Source organism: Camelina sativa, chromosome 9 (genome assembly GCF_030686135.1).
Source record: "Camelina sativa cultivar CO46 ecotype springtype chromosome 9, ASM3068613v1".
Lineage (NCBI taxonomy): Eukaryota > Viridiplantae > Streptophyta > Magnoliopsida > Brassicales > Brassicaceae > Camelina > Camelina sativa.
In genome coordinates, this window is record NC_141888.1 from 32695832 (window position 1) to 32712193 (window position 16362).

The 16362-nt window shown below is 33.8% G+C and overlaps 2 protein-coding genes and 1 long non-coding RNA gene across 4 annotated transcripts; 2 read left to right on the forward strand and 1 right to left on the reverse strand.

Annotated features, from left to right (window-relative positions):
• The first annotated feature begins 20 nt into the window (after window positions 1-20).
• On the forward strand, window positions 21-2104 carry LOC104712418 (uncharacterized). Of its 2 annotated transcripts, XM_010429320.3 has the most exons (5): window positions 21-374; window positions 487-685; window positions 1082-1446; window positions 1539-1605; window positions 1709-2104. In XM_010429320.3, the coding sequence occupies exons 1-5, from the start codon at window positions 286-288 to the stop codon at window positions 1715-1717; spliced, it is 729 nt and encodes a 242-aa protein (XP_010427622.1). In that variant the 5' UTR covers window positions 21-285; the 3' UTR covers window positions 1718-2104. The 2 variants fall into 2 exon arrangements, with proteins under 2 accessions (XP_010427622.1, XP_010427623.1); XM_010429321.3 differs by lacking the exon at window positions 1709-2104 and having other exon boundaries at window positions 188-374; window positions 1539-1611.
• Window positions 2105-3319: 1215 nt separating this feature from the next.
• LOC109126317 (uncharacterized) lies at window positions 3320-3996 on the forward strand. The gene has a single exon (XM_019229804.2). The coding sequence runs from the start codon at window positions 3514-3516 to the stop codon at window positions 3799-3801; it is 288 nt and encodes a 95-aa protein (XP_019085349.1). The 5' UTR covers window positions 3320-3513; the 3' UTR covers window positions 3802-3996.
• Window positions 3997-13558: 9562 nt separating this feature from the next.
• LOC104712419 (uncharacterized) lies at window positions 13559-15281 on the reverse strand. Its single transcript, XR_755513.3, has 4 exons — window positions 15165-15281; window positions 14437-14559; window positions 13956-14161; window positions 13559-13870 (listed from the first exon to the last, which is right to left on the reverse strand). It is a non-coding gene; the product is annotated as an uncharacterized LOC104712419 (long non-coding RNA).
• Window positions 15282-16362: the final 1081 nt, after the last annotated feature.

Sequence of the window (16362 nt, forward strand, 5' to 3'; positions counted from 1 at the left end):
AAGCTTCGTGGAGATTTTTGATTTACAGTAGTATGTGTAGACGAAGCGAGGAAGACGAAGAAGAAGACGAAGAAGGAAGATAGAGGATGTATATGGGCCTTAAATGGGCCTAATATATGGGCTCATCAATTATTTTTCCGCTTTATTTGCTTTAACAGAAACAGAGTATGAATATGTAGTGAGAGAGAGAGATAGAGAGAGGAATTCAAAATCAAACAAAATCAGATCATCGCGCCATTAGCAGCAGCTCAGAGAAAGCTTCAGTCGGAAAAAAAAAACTCAGAGATGGCGGAGTATCCTTCTGCGATTGAGAGAGCGGTTGCTTCGTCTCTTCTTGTTCTTTCTTATGGACCTGTGCTCTTCTCACCTACGAGGTTCGCATAACCCAATCGTTTTCAATTTCTATGCCTAATTGTGAGGTTCGCGGTTTCAGATCTGTGTTATCTTCTTCGTTTGGTTACGATTATCATATTGGGTGATTATTAGGTCGGAATCTGTTGAGGAATCGAGCTATGTAAGGAAGTGGTGTGAGGAAGGAAGCTCGAACCTGAGCTTGAAGTTGGGATCTAGCGGATCGAGATCTTGTGGCTCGGCTTTGTCCAGCGACGGTTCGTTTGGGAAGATTGAAGATCGTGGATTCAAAATCAATTATACTGGAGATCCGTTTCAACTCGTGAATTTCAAGGTGCGAAACTCTTAATCGTCTTGCGTCTCTGTTTCAGAGTATTCGTTTTGGTTGTTGCTCTCTAGATCTGAATTGGTTCAAGTGGAATTCGAAATACTGAGGAATTTGATTGATTAGAAACTTCTGGATTTTATTTTTTGCTTCCGCTCGAGCTAAGATTTTGAAGTTTATGCTTTGTTCTTCACCTGAATGACGATCGCTAGCTCTTAGATGTCCCAATTTTGTTCTTACGATTCTGGATTAGTGCTTGTTGTACCAGATACAGATCGTTCTGGAATTTGAAATTTCGAATTCCATGTCGTTGTGATGTTCTAATTTTAGTAAGAAACATATATCTCATCAGAGAAGAAAACTTTGAGTATGTGAAATTTGAATTTCATTGACTGAATTATGCAGACAGCGAGGAAACGCCGATCTCAGGTTATCTGGGGAACCTTCAATTCCAAGCCGACACAGTTGATGAAGAATCCTGCGAGTGATCTTCTCTCAACATCCTCTGTTGATTCCAAAGATGAATCGTGTCTGTCAACTGGTTCAAGCGAGGTTTCCAGCATAGAAAGCAGAATCAAAGTCGGGAATCAGAGAAGCAACGAGAAGCTAAGAGGAGAAAGGAAGAAGATGAAAGATAGTAGCAGCAGGTCGAGTTCTATTCGCCGTAGAGCCAAAGATATCTTGGAGTTTCTTTCCTCAGAGTCTTCTTCTGAAGTCCATATCCGTCAGATTCTCGGCGACAGTCCTGATACCAGCAAAGCTCTCAGAATGTATATACTCTGGTTGTTAAGTAGAAGATAGTTATTGACTTATAATGGTGATCAAATCATCTCAACCTTGTGAACTCGATATCTTGATGCAGGTTATTGAAGATGTCGGAAGTGAAGAGGTTTGGCACAGGAGGAAGACTTGATCCCTTTATTTACAAGGTATGAAACTCAACTTTCACATCCTTCAGTATGATATGATATGATATTCTAGCAATTTCTGCAAAGTACTTGACATTGATCTTTACCTCTTTATTTTTTGTAGATTGCATGAAAACTTAAGACATTAATGCTGGAGGCAGCAGGTAAAACTTATACCCCCTTCCCCACGATTTAGTTATATACAGTCTGGTGTGGTCCTAATACGGCTTAGGAAAACAAAAACTATAACCGGAGTATATAATATATATAGCTAGATATATATTGTCTAAAAACGGCCGCTCTATATAAGAGGTGGCTCAGTTAGATGTTCAGAGAAATAGCTGAAACAACTACTAATATAGAACCAAGGTTGGTTATAAACTTAGAAATCATCATGTTTGTTTGCTTGTTTAAATCTCGCCCTTGGTTTTTCTTTTGAGCTGTTAAAGAATATGGGTTGATGAATGATGACTTATAGTTTACTAATATTTTTAGTGATTTTGCAAATATATATTTTAAATCTTACTTATGGAAAGAGAAATATAATGGCTAATTACTAATTTCGAATTAATTAAAAGAATGAAAGAAATAATCAAATTTCATTGTATCATCTTCTACGAATTTTCGGTGGATGATATGACATGTGTTATGTTTATCTTACAAAGACTAAATCAGTCTTGATTTATTTAAAAGTTACTCATTTGAATCACTAATTAGGGAATAATTTTACTTTAATTGTTAATATATATATATATATATATATATAGTTCAATTAAAGTGCCGCATTCAAAGTTTTTTTTAGATATATCATATATCATATTTACAGCACTTTGTATGATATAATAAAAATATATCTTTATATATCAAAAATATAATAGTAATAAGATTTAGATTAAACTAATAATAAAAGCTAGTTGACCTATATTAATCAAGTGACAATTGTAAATTGTTATGACATTTGTAAGTTCATAATGGAACGTGTCATGTTGTGTTAATTAAGTTTGAAATATTAGATGTTAGGAAAATAAAGTTTACCTATCAAAAAAATAAAGTTTCAAACATTAATTTCTTACGAAAAAACATACGTTACAATTTTAAAGTCCAAAGGTGTTTGTTAACAAGTCCAAAAGAGTCGATGAGATATAGTCCATCCATCGAGAAATATTTGCTTAAAGTAAACGCATACTTTTCAAGCGACTTTCGCGGTATTGCCGCAGTCAAAAAAAATACTCGGCGACCTGCTGCTTGGTATAGTGACGACCCACATTGACGCGTTTTCATTAATTCTAGATTTAATTTTTAGAAATTTTTTAATAAGGAAACGTGAAATAAATTTTTATTACCAAAACAAAAACAAAATTGAAAAGGAAACTGAGAAGAAACGCTAAACTGATTCCTTCCTTATAATCAAAAACGCTTAATTTACAGCTCAGAATAAGTTTGTTCAGTTTCGCCTAATTCCGACCCTATACTTTTATTAATAAATATTAGATCCAATTTTTAAAAAAATAAAATTCCAATTTATGACCTAATCTAGTGTCAATCTGGCACCGATGATTATTACAAGGAGATTAGTTCAATTGAGTTATGGTGGTAAAGATTACAAGGAGATTAGTTCAATTAAAATAGATATGAGGGGCTAACAGAAATAGAATAAAATACAAGGGAGCAAAAGAAAAATTGCAAGAAAAGCAATTAAATAAGTAAAACCCTCGAAAAGAAGAAAGGCGGAGACTCGATCGCTTTTGTGGTTTCCTGGCTGGCTCCTATAAATTGAACGCGACTTGCAATAACCTTCCTCCTCATCATCATCTCCGTCCTCTCTCTCTCTCTCTCTTCACGAAGAAAGAGAAAGAGCACACCACCAGAAAAAAAAAATCCAATAATCATAGAAGAAACAGAAGAAGAAACGATAGATTCTTCAAGGAAATGGGGAAATACACGGAGATGTTGGACATCGGAGTGAGAATCGCGGCGAGGTTTCATTCACACTGTCCTCAGACGGCTCGTCTCTATTACCATCCTCCATCTGACGGCCATCACCATCACGGAGTCACAGATTTGCTCGGAGGTGGTGGGGTTTTTGGTTCGGGTCAAGATTCGACCGGTTTGGTTGGTGGTTTAGGATCCGGAGCTAGTGGTGTTGTTGGTTGCGGTGTCAAATCTTCTCAGGGGTATGATGACGCCAGAGATCTCTTGTTATTCTCTGTTGTTTGATTGAAAAAAAACAAAAAATTATTGGTGTGTGGCGAGAGATTTCATGAGCGTTTTGGTTGATTTTTCTGTTTCTTAAAAAAATTATTATTATTGAGAAAACTATTTATGTTCTTGAAAGAGGATTTGTGATACTATTTAATCATCGCTGGGGAGAAATTGGATTATTTTTGATGAGAAATTAAGTTTGATTCATTTTTTTGCGTGTGTTCAATTGTCTTCTTCTATTTTTGTTCGTTCGGTGTTAGGTTGCCGCATCTTTGGTTTTAACCTCTAAAATTTATTGTCGAAGACTTTTCTTATTCACCCTTTGAGAGATTATTAAAGTCATTGTCTACGGCTGCAACTTGAGATTGGAGCAATTTTTTTATAGTTTAGTTGCAAATTAAGTATTATGATATAGTGGGATTCCTAAGAACATATCAAACTTGTCAAACATCATCATCATTCGTTGAACCACACCCGAATATTCTGGAGCTATAACAATGATTCCGCCGGTTTTGGACAAGAGCGTAAACAAACATCTTCGCTGTCCCGATGGTTTTAACAAATAAAAATACAGGAGGACTGATTTGCTAGTAAATTATTGAAGATCCCACAATTTCACAACACAACAACTGAATCAAAATATTCGGTAGGTAAAGTGAAGCCCTTCATTCTTATCTTTTGCTCAACAAAAGTTACCATCTACAGGGCCGTAAACGATATAACTCTGTTTTCTAATAAACCAGGGGATTACAGATTCATCAAGTACATAATTGTCAATTTGGTACATGAGATTTTCTTTGTGTAATGATAAGATCCCATATCGGTAGGATAGGAGAGATAATGGTAGTATATAAGTGTTCATGGGTTCCTCTCCTCATAACCTAGGTTTTGGGAAGATACCATAGGTCTTGTGAGGCCATTATCTTATATGCAACTCTATCAATTGGTCCGACCTGCCGGCTCGGTATGGCTAGTATGAGCGACATCGCTACTCGATGAGCGGAGTATTGATAAGATCCCACATCGGTAGGATAGAGGAGATAATAGTAGTATATAAGTGTTTATGGGTTCCTCTCCTCATAACCTAGGTTTTGGGGAGACATTAAGGGTTCATGGGCCTTGTGAGGCCATTATCTTATATGCAACTCTATCATGTACATCCTCTCAACGATCGGTAAAGAGGTTGAAACATTCTAAAACCAAGAATGTCTTGGATTTCTATGGATGGTGATAAAACTTTGTCCTTTATATTGGCTTTCCTCATGTAATGTCCCGTGGAAGTCCTAGTACCGGCCTACTTTATTTCTCAAGGTTGTTTATAGGTGGTTCGAAAGAACATGAATCTGTTTTACGTGATAAAGAATTTTTCATTGTTTTATCAGGTTCATAGTTCACTTCTTTACAAAATTATATACTCAACCACTAACTGTAGAACCAAAGTTTGTAATTGTCATTGATGAAATACCGAAACAGCGTCGTTTCAGGGATTCTCCTTTGATATCACAAACCAACACAGAGCGTTAAGCTAACTAAAACAAGTCCCACGTATAGTGGTCCGACGTTTCCTTGTAAGAAAGTACAATTGGAAATCATGCATTCACAAATAAAAATTACCCACCTTTTGATTAAATATTTGTCACGTGGATTGAAGTTCCAACAAAACACTCGCAAACAAAACATAGTCAGGTTCTTCAAGATAATGCACTCCACTCTGTAGCAAGAGGAAGGATTAGAGATTGAAGATTTAGGAGTATATATATATATCCTGCAGGTTTTGATAACCAAACTTTTCAGTTTCTTCTTCTTTGACGAGTAGAAGAAGTCAAGATGAGTGATCAGCTAGGAAGGATCCTCACAAGGCTGTTCACATATTCAAACCCTAATAGCTTGATAGAAAGATCAATGATCACCTAACTCAAATATTTTCAAGAGTGGGATCTTTTGAGCTTTCTATCAAGCTATGAGGATTTGAACAGGCAGCCATTTTAATACATGTTGCTCACCGATTTTGGTCACTTATGACATCCAAATATAAACCAGTCGTTGCTGATGCCTTCAAAAGCCTTGTGCTAATATAGTCACTTGGCCTGTTAACTTATAAATCAAAACCACTCCGGGCGGTTGATTAATTAACAACGATATATATTATATATATATATATATATATATATATATGTGGATGTAGCAAGTATAGTGAGATGCAGTGTTTTATCCTCTGGTGGAAGAGAAGGCTCTCTACATATAGCTTTATATACTACTGGAAAGAAATAAAAGCATTCATTAAAAAGTTTAAAACGGAAAATATGGATTTGCCTTCCTATTTTCAGTTTATGTCTCATTTATTCTGGTCAAATATCTCTCATTTATCTTCAGAGTTAATTCAAAAAATTTTAGTCTAAAATGAGATTCCCTTTCTCCACCTTGCATGAAACGTAAGACCTGTACAATTCTTCTTCTTATATGAATCATCATCATCTTCGATTCCGCTATATAAGTATTTAATTTGTTGAATTTGGGCATTTTGATTTTGGTATTACTAAATTCTTATTTTCTGTTTAAATGCTAAATCAGCAACAAATGGCCCATTTAGTCATTTTTATTTTATTTTGACTCGGAATTTGAATACATATGCTCTCGTTAAAGCTGAACAACATACACATTGTCTTTGAATACATATTTATCGTGATGGGATAGTTATAAATGTATTTTATTTAGCATATTCAGTTATTCATATTGAGCTATGCTTTAGATTTCAAAACAACATCTTACACACAATTACCAAATATCAACGGCGGCTAGAGGATCATTATTAATATATTATTATTGGATGTTGCACTGTCGCCGTTGGATCTGTATTTAGTATTAACATAGATAATAATAATATATACCGTCGATCGTTTTTGAGATCAAATATACACCGCTGATAATTTTCACACGCAGACGTAAAAGAATCCTAAGTAGACTCTACCGCACTGTATAATTTAGACTCAGCTCCATTGTTCTCTTCTTGCGTTCCTCTCATGTTTTTAGAAATAAAAGAAAGACGTTGAACATATTCATAAGAGCGAAGACTTCTAATTAACAACAACCCCAAAGTAAATTCATCGAACGGAGATGGGGATTGGTGTTTCGTGTTTTGTTTTAATATTCTTAGAAACTTGTAACCATCTATTTTCAGTTAAAAAAGATTGTATTGGTGTCTTCGCGTTTACTTGGTACCTGATATGATTTGATTTGTTGTATCTTGATTTTGTATACAGAGCATATGCGAGATATTTTAGGATTGTTGTTTAGACATATTAACCTTATACAACACTGTGGTGCTTCCCAATGGATTTTCGATGAGGTACTGGTGTTATTAAGCTGTATTCAAACTTCTAGGACCTATTGATTAATCAATTAGATTAACTGTACGGTAACTATTTTATTCAAACTTAACACATGCACATTTTCACATGTCTAGTATAGAAACTATGTTTTGGTTCTATGCCATAGAATTTATGGATTATCAACTTCATTATTTTAGTTTTTGATTTACTTTATGCACTTATATATCCAAACCACATTGTTATATATGAGTTATTTCATCAAGCAATAATGAGTTTTAATTTATGCACTATAGTTATATTGATTTACTTTATGCACACATACTTGGTGTATATGACACTGTAAATGCCGAATACCACGAACTTGACTCTATTAATCTTTTGTACACAATCCTAAAGGTTTTTTTCAAAAAACATTCATAAAATAAAGTAGGATAAAGCTACACAAAATCTGTTTATGTGGGAAGGATAAATGCTAATTAAACGTTGTCTCTTTCTTTTTTAGAAACCACAACACTCTATTCCAGTTTCATTGAAAAAAATAGCTTGATACATTAAACAAGAAAACAAGAAAGCATCACGATCATCTTTAAACCATCATGGATCGTGAATACAACTGTGAATCATTTTATGGATCGTGAATACAACTGTGAATACAAATACTAAATGTGAATCATTTTTTTTTTGTCAAAAAAATGTGGATCATTTCTATTTACTAAATTTTATCCTCTTTTCCCTAAATAAAAGAACCTAATTAGATTCAAGCTCACAAAAAAATATCTAGATCCTTCGATTCACGACCCAATCATAATTAATTCGTCAATTAACAACTTAGAAACTCAGAAACGAATAACAAAATTCAATTTGTCAATTAGCGAATAACTCCGTCGGAACTACCAAATACCTTCCCAACTCACCGATCATCTCATATGGTTTTTTTGTTGCACTTATGATCTTCATTTGTTAATTTAAAATTATTTGCACAATTTTTAATAATTGCCAAAGTTGTCCAACACTCTTTTGAAAATGATTCATTATATATTATAGAGTTGTCGCATTATTCTCTCCTCTACTTGCATGAGCCTTTTGGTTCTTAAAGAAACATCAAAATTAAGTTTGTTCTTAAAAAAACTACACAAACTTAGCACCATAGGTGTGACTCGTCCTATTATATTTGAGAAAATACCTGAAAAAAATTTATGAAAAAACAAAATTAAATATTTTTAATATATTATGTATGCGTATTAAATCCTAAGTCTAATTTATTTTGATGGTAGATTCTTAGTTTTTAATTTGTTTGGCTAATCTCTTAATGAAGTGTATATTTTTTCATAAAAGGGTAATCGTCCCCACCCATTAATAAATAATTACCTTATTCTATAAATTAAATAATTACGATCGAATCTGTATCCGGCAACGGCTATGACCCGATTGGATTGGTTAATGCGTTCAGAAACTCATGTACGCAGACAGACTCGAATATTTGCGTTAGGTTTATTTAGGAAGGGCAAAATAATTTATTCATTTTTTTAGTTAATTTGATAAACATATTTATCACAAAAGATGACTTATACTTTCGGTTTTGTTGTCTATGAGACTCTGACTATGCTAATACGAAAGGGTTCAACATCCCATGTGGCATTTCCAATTCAGGCCATTAAGTTTTTTTCTTTAATTATTTTGGAAAAAATAGTAGGAAGTAAAATGCTCAAATAATCCGTTTATTTAGAAAATAGTAGTTTCTCACTTTCTTGAAACACAGTTTCACTTTGGAGCTTGGGAACGGTTTTTCTTTTTCTTTTTGCTAAGGGAGTAAATATCATATAAAATGAAAAGAGTTTAGATTTACCATGTTGATTTCCAAAATATCTGGTCGCTTAGAAAAAAATGATAAAAAACAAGGAAGGAAAGAGCTTTTTTATCTGATCCAGAGACACATTAGTTATTTGAACTTTGTCCAATGTCTCCTTGCGCTGATTGAGTTGATGATCTCCCGGTCTATGGTTTTGAAGATATATAATTGACTGTGGAATTATTTGGCCATTGTGACGAATATTGTTTCTCTGCTTTCAAATTGCGTAGACTGTGACATGGGAGACAATCTTTCTAAAGATAGAAGGATAAGAGGTGGTTGGGAACCGCTTTGAGCTGTCATGAGGTTTTCTCTCTCCCTCTAGCTAGATCTTTGTTAGCTAGTGATTTGATCGTGTAGATTGTTCCTCTAAACTTATATATCTTGATTTCTTTAATTTATGTTTAGCGCATATTATATCATCCGAATTAGGAATTGACTATATAATTTTATATGTTTTTTGTTTTCCTAGGTGCAGTTACAGTTAAATCCAGTGCATGCCGGTTGCGGTAGCAAGATATGTGAAATCGTTGTGGTCAACTCGCGACGAGGGTGCTACAAAATTAATCACGTTAATGGGATTACCAGTCCTTTGTAATATTTGCTTTCAACAGAAAAAGCAATTGGATTTTTTCAGAGAGCACATGTGATGAGGATTGATTCACTGCTCAGGGGAATGATTAGAGTTGGAGAGCAGAGATCGGTCATAGATTATCTCAAGGATATTCACTGTTTCATACATGTTTCCATGAAACTAGATACAGTATCTCTTAATTAGTCCTCTTTCGTATAAAAGTTTTAATATAAGAGATAATGATGTCCATAAGATATAAATATATTTGCTGTGATACGATCATATCATCCGATGATTCTAGAGATATACATATTCCCAAAAACAGATTGAGGAATTATCAACTTACTATATGAAGACGGCAGAAGCCGCAGAACCGACAGTTACCTCTTGCAATCTTGTAGACACAAATACAAAACAGTAACACATGCTCATTAAGTTTCTTGTTATAAGACTTTATAACCATGTATCAACAAAAAGATGAGGAAAATAAAAAAGTTTGGTTATTGCAGGTCAATGGAGGAGTTATAGCGACTTATAATCTACATTAACCAAACTTTTCAGTTTCTTCTTCTTTGACGAATAGAAGAAGTCAGGATTAATGATGATCAGCTAGGAAGGATCCTCACAAGGCTGTTCACATATTCAAACCCTAATAGCTTGATAGAAAGATCAATGATCAGCTAACTTGAGTATTTTCAAGAGTGGGATCTTTGAGCTTTCTATCAAGCTATGAGGGTTTGAACAGGCAGCCATTTTAATACATGTTGCTCACCGATTTCGATCACTTATGACATCCAAATATAAACCAGTCGTCACTTGGCCTGTTTAACCTATATAAAATCAAAACCACTCCCATCCTTTGTTGGTTAACAACTGGTGTATATATGTGGATGTCGTAAGTATAATGAGATGCAGTGTGTTTGTTATCTATCTATCATCTGATGGAAAAGGCTCTCTACATATATAGCTTTATATACTACTGGAAAGAAATAAAAGCATTCATTAAAAAGTCCAAAACGGAAATATCGATTTGGTCAAATGTCTCATTTATTTTCAGAGTTAATTCAAAGAGTACAAAGTAGATATCCAAAGATAAGAAAGCAAAGCAGGTTACAAAGTATAAAACAATAGTATTTTTCAGTTCCGTTGTTGCAGAAAGAGTACCTTTATGACTTGAGATGTAAAGTGCATCACACACGTTACTATGGATTTTGACAAGCAGATCACCCATTGAAACCAATGCCTGAATGCCTAAAACAAAAAGAAAGCAAAAAACCACCTTGTCAGATGTATTCTGGTAAAAGCATCGATATCACAACAAAAGTTAGAAATCAACTTCCAAGTACGTTTGGCAATATCTTTGATATCACAATCAACAAAGTGACTGGTTTAGAGTAACATTGTATATAGAAAAGAAACTCTTGCTTTTATATATAGAATTGACATCAGTTATCAGACAGAGACAGTCAGCAACCAAACCAAAGACAAAAAAAAATAGAGCAATGCAAAGAAAAAAATAAGAGATTTCAACTTGCCTGGAGGTGAGAACGGTTGTCATTTGGTCCAGAGGGTGATGAGAAACATAGCAAGTGAGCCATTGTTCGTTGAAAGGATCGCCTAGGCAATTGAATTATCTGAAACAACGGAACCATAATATTGTACATAAGTTCTTTACCGCCATTTGTGTGCCATAGTTAGCATGTCCATCAGCAGAGTTTTGGCTGCGGAGAAATCTCAACAACCACAAAACTTGCAAGTCTCCTGATCCCGCCATGACCTATGCAAGTGAGCCCTTTGACATAAAGCTACTGACTTGAAAAATGAAGATTGTTGGACAGGAGACTTGAAAAGAAGTATTACCACTGCCAGAGAAGTAATGATGAGACACATTTCAAGCGTTCCCCGATCAACATATTTGGATATTTCCTTCGTTCCAGGTGTAGCAGAAAAAGTCAAAACATATAAGTTAAGAGATAGATATGATCATAAGGAAACTAAGGGAATAATTAGAAGTTGAGAAAAAGAAGTAAGAAACACAACATTTCCATGGATGACGTACCTCATTCAAAAGATAGAGAGCATAGTTCCTAAGACTCGAGCACTTCCATCTCACGTACCCGCAAACCTGAGCCCTGTCAGAAACAACAATACATGTCATAATTATCATGATATATAAGACACTGATGTGTCATTAAAAATTTATATTATTTACCAAGTGAAATAAGAGAAACAAGAGAAGAATTCTGCCCTTTTGATGAAAGTACTTACTAAAATTTATATCTCCGGCTTGCTCTCATGAAAGTACTAAAAATAAAGGTTGGGTATTGTTCAGACGTGATGAAGGGTTCCTAGTTCCTACTATGCTATCCCTCTACAAGATGTACCAACAAGTAATCCATATGAAATACAGCGGTAAATAAACATCAATTTTATATTTGCAAAGTCTTTCGCTTAAGTGGCATTCTTGAAATGAGTAAATATTGACTGCCCGACTGAAGTCTTTTGTTTCCCAGATTCTAGTGTAAATTACTTGTATCCTGTGTTATGTTTACATGAACTTATGTTCCGGTAAATGTAATATATTGCTTCTCTGGTATGATTCATTATTTCATACTGTAAAACTTCTATAAATTAATAAACACTATAAAATTAATAAAGTTAGGTCAATATAAAAAATAACAAAATTTGATTATATAATAAAATAATACTTTTTTGAATTCTCCTCTTAGTTCCCACACACACAGACATATATGTCTAGATTACAAAATATATATATTTTTAAATATATTAAATATTAAATAAATCAAATTTCAATGATAATATAATACTACTTTTAATGTATATATATAATGAATTTTACATTTGTTTTTAAAATAAATTTTGTGAATTAAATTTTAGATATGTCATATTAAATATTAATAATTAATATTAACCTACAATAAAATTTTAAAAGTAATTTAAAATATTTTTAGTTTTTATTTACGATATAAACATCTCTTATTATTGATGCAGTTTTCAAATAGAGCCTTAAGATAAGTTTAACATGAAATTCATATATACATAAAAAAATTTCTGTCAATACATTGTGAAAAATATGAAAACTATTATATTAAAAATTTGAAATATTGTTTATAAACAAAAAAAATCTTTATTTTAAAATAGAAAACGAATTTTATTTGTTCATTTTTTGTTCCATTTGTTACTCATCAATTTTTGAAAAAATATTATTGTTCTTTATTTATTGAAAAATGTAACATTACTTTCAAATAGTAAAAAATTTGTTAAATGGAAAAGAATATCATATTCCTGTTCCTAAATCGTAGTCAGCCCTACGCCGTGTGGTGCAGTTCTCAAGTTATCTTGCCGCCGCATACGGCGGAAAAATTTTCATGGATCAAAAGCTGGAGATAGAATTAATGAAAGAACAACGTGATTTGTTAAAGGAGATAGGCACCGCCGTTGGTTATGTGTTGGTTCTGGCGAGCTTCTTTGCTCAGCCACGTCAGGTACATTTAGATTTGGGTAAAATTGTTAGTTATTTCCAATTGCAATCCATGTAAATTTGTATTTGCAATTAAGTAAAGTGAACGTGAATTTGATCGATGGTGGTTTTAAAATCTCAGAGATAATCCATACACTTTCTTGTTTGTTTTTATTTTCTTACGGTAAATTTTCATTTTTCTTCAAGAATTACAAATACTGGTATCTATCAAGCTTCTTTTTTTAAAAAAACTTCCGGTGAAGTCTCATAGAGAGTTAAACATGGTGAAACTATGGTGTATTCGTGTTAGTTTTTTTGTTGGTTTGTTTTTATATTTTGCATCCAGTTTTTAGTTTAGGACTATGACTATACCAGCATTGTTTAGTATTCTTTTTTATTTATAAATGGTATTTTCTGAGATGATGGTGTGTGACATGAGTATCTAAGAGCATCCACATCGGTTGGGACTTTTTTTGGTCCCTCATATTTAATAATAATATTTTGAAAGTTTCTTATTTTTAGTATGAGCATTGGTGGTTATTTATATTTGGTCCTTCAAATAAAATAATAATATTTTGAAAGTTTAAACATTACAATGAAAAATACCAATGTTACAAAGTTACAAAAAATTGAAAAACAACAACATATAATGAAAAATAACAATGTTAAGCGAAAGTGCATCCTGATCACTTTTATCTGGTGTATCGGCTCCTCTCTGATTGACAAGAACATACTTAAACGGTATTTTTGCAGTAAAATGTATCTGAACCTTGTAACTTCTTGGCAAGAAAGAACGTTTTGATCTTTTGCAAGTACTGGAAGGACTACCACCATCATAGACACCACAATCGCTACAAACTTAACAAGACTGTGTTAGAACATCAACAAGATCTATCTTGAGAAGATTAAATATTATTCCAAATAAGAGGGACACACCGTTTTGAAAATGAACCTTCCAAGATGACTTGAAAGTCAAATTCGTTCTATGGCAGAGGACCAACAGTATATAAAGTCTTTTCTCCATCATATACCAAACTTTTACCATCAAGATCAGAAGAGTAAGTCTTGAATAGTTGGTCCATAAGCTTTCTGCCTATGCCTTTTCCTTTGAAATCATCACCCGTTTCTGTGGTGATACTAACCTGCAAGAAAGCAAAATATGTCAAGCATCTAAATATGTCAAGCATCTCTCTCTCACACACAAACACTGGTAAAAGAATGCAGAAAAAACAACTAATCAATCTTACAGTGTACTGATAAAATACTACATCCGGCTGTCTCACAGAAACATTGAAGTGATTGGTGCACAGTTCTATTGGGTAATTTGCAAAGAGAGAAATAAGAAGTTGGAGGCAATCTACAAAGAGAGAAATAAGAAGTTGGTTACAATGTTCAGAGGACTTTTAGAAGCATTCACCTGCACAATGATCTCTTCAACCTCTAAGCACATTGCTTCAAACTTCTGGTACATATTCCCAACCCATTTTTTACCTTTAAAATCCATAATTCCCCAGAATCCAAAAACGTTCTTGTGTTCCTTCTGTCAATGCCCAACAACCAAAAAAGAAAATTCAGAGAGAGAATAAGCATATGCAGTAAACGTACACACAACATCGAATAGAAGCTCATAGCAAAAGAGACAGTTGCTTAGCCGTTATTCCAAATAGATTATCCAAGAGAAGATGGCTAATGCAACTTCTAAGCAAAACCCGATATAAGCTATGTCTCTGTATCCAATAGATTAGCATATCCTTATCAGATAAGATCTTTTGACTATGTCTCTGTATCACATGATTCTTTCTTCTATTGAAAACAGAAATTGTCAACACCAAACTTAACCATGTGAAAAACAATCAACGATCATCATCGGACAAAACCAAATGTTATCTATAGAGAGACAAAATTAGAAAGAAAGAGAGAAAAAAATACCAAAAGGAAACGAATTGATTCTTATACTAAACAGCTGATTGCTTATTAAAATCAAAACTTCGAAACCCAAAAACTTGAAATCGAAAGATTTAACAAAACTTGCTAACAGAGAAGACTCTTTTGCAATCAATCAAAAATTGAGAGAAAAAAAAAGGAAGAAACTTTAGAATTAGATAACAGAGAAGAAGAAGAAGAAGAGGAGACGGGATCATTAACCTCAAAGCAACGTTCACTCGATTGATAGATTTCGGGAGAGAAGATCAGCTACGGGAATTCGTTGAGATAGAAGAGAAAAGTCTAGAAATTTGTCTCGACAAATTATTTTGTTTTAACCCTACAGAAAATCTTCAACCAATCACAACATAGCACATGTCCAAGTAGACGGACAAAAAACGTCCCAAATGAAGATACGTTTCTTCTGAATTGAGCCTTTTTTTATTTATTTTAAATCGAAAAATAACGGGGAACGGTCCAAAACTACACCGATGCACATGGTCTAAGCCAAAAAAGTCTCTTTGTTTTTTTTTTTTTTTTAACTCTCTATATGTTATATTGGTATTTTACAAATGGTATTCTCTCACATGATGGTGACTGGGCAAATACGAGAATTGTTTAAAATAGAACATACTATTCATAAAAATAGGTTTTTTTTTTTTTTTTTAAAGATTTTTACTTGTACATGGTATAACTGATAAGAGTATCAGTAAAAATTATTTTGACTGTATACTATAATATGTTATATAATTTGATGTTTCATAGCATTTTTTAAATCGAATATAGTATGGTTAGTATTTTATTTATTTACAAATGGTTGTCTGATTGTCTCTAAATGATGGTGTGACATGAGTATGATCAAATCCATAAAGGAGTAACTTTTAACTTTCGGTGTTTTCGTCTTAGGCTCAGGAACCCCTCCTCTCCTATCTTTTGCGCCGTCGCACTGGCACCATCCCGGCAGCAGCCACCGTCCCGATCTCTACTCCGGCAGCAGCCACCGTTCTGGTCTCTCCCCCGGCAGCAGCCACCGCTTCCTTGGCAGCCACCGCTCCCCCAGCAGCCACCGTCCCGGTCTCTCCCCCGGCATAGATTCTGTCTAGATTGCTGGATTCTGCCCTTTTCGTAGTGGGCCGATTATAACTTGGTTCTTTTGAGTAGTGGCCCAATAGCAAGTAAGAGAACAATGGTTTGATGGATCGGATTATAATTTAAAGCATGTGTTGGGCTTGCGACCCAAAAACAAACTAATATTGAAGGGTTGCTTTAAATTAGAACTGTGTGAGAGACTGCATTAACCAAACTTTTCAGTTGCTTTTGGAAGAAGTCAGGATAAATGATCAGCTAGGAAGGCGTTTCACATATTCAAATCCTAATAGCTTGATAGAAAGATCAGTGATCAGCTAACTTTAGTATTTTC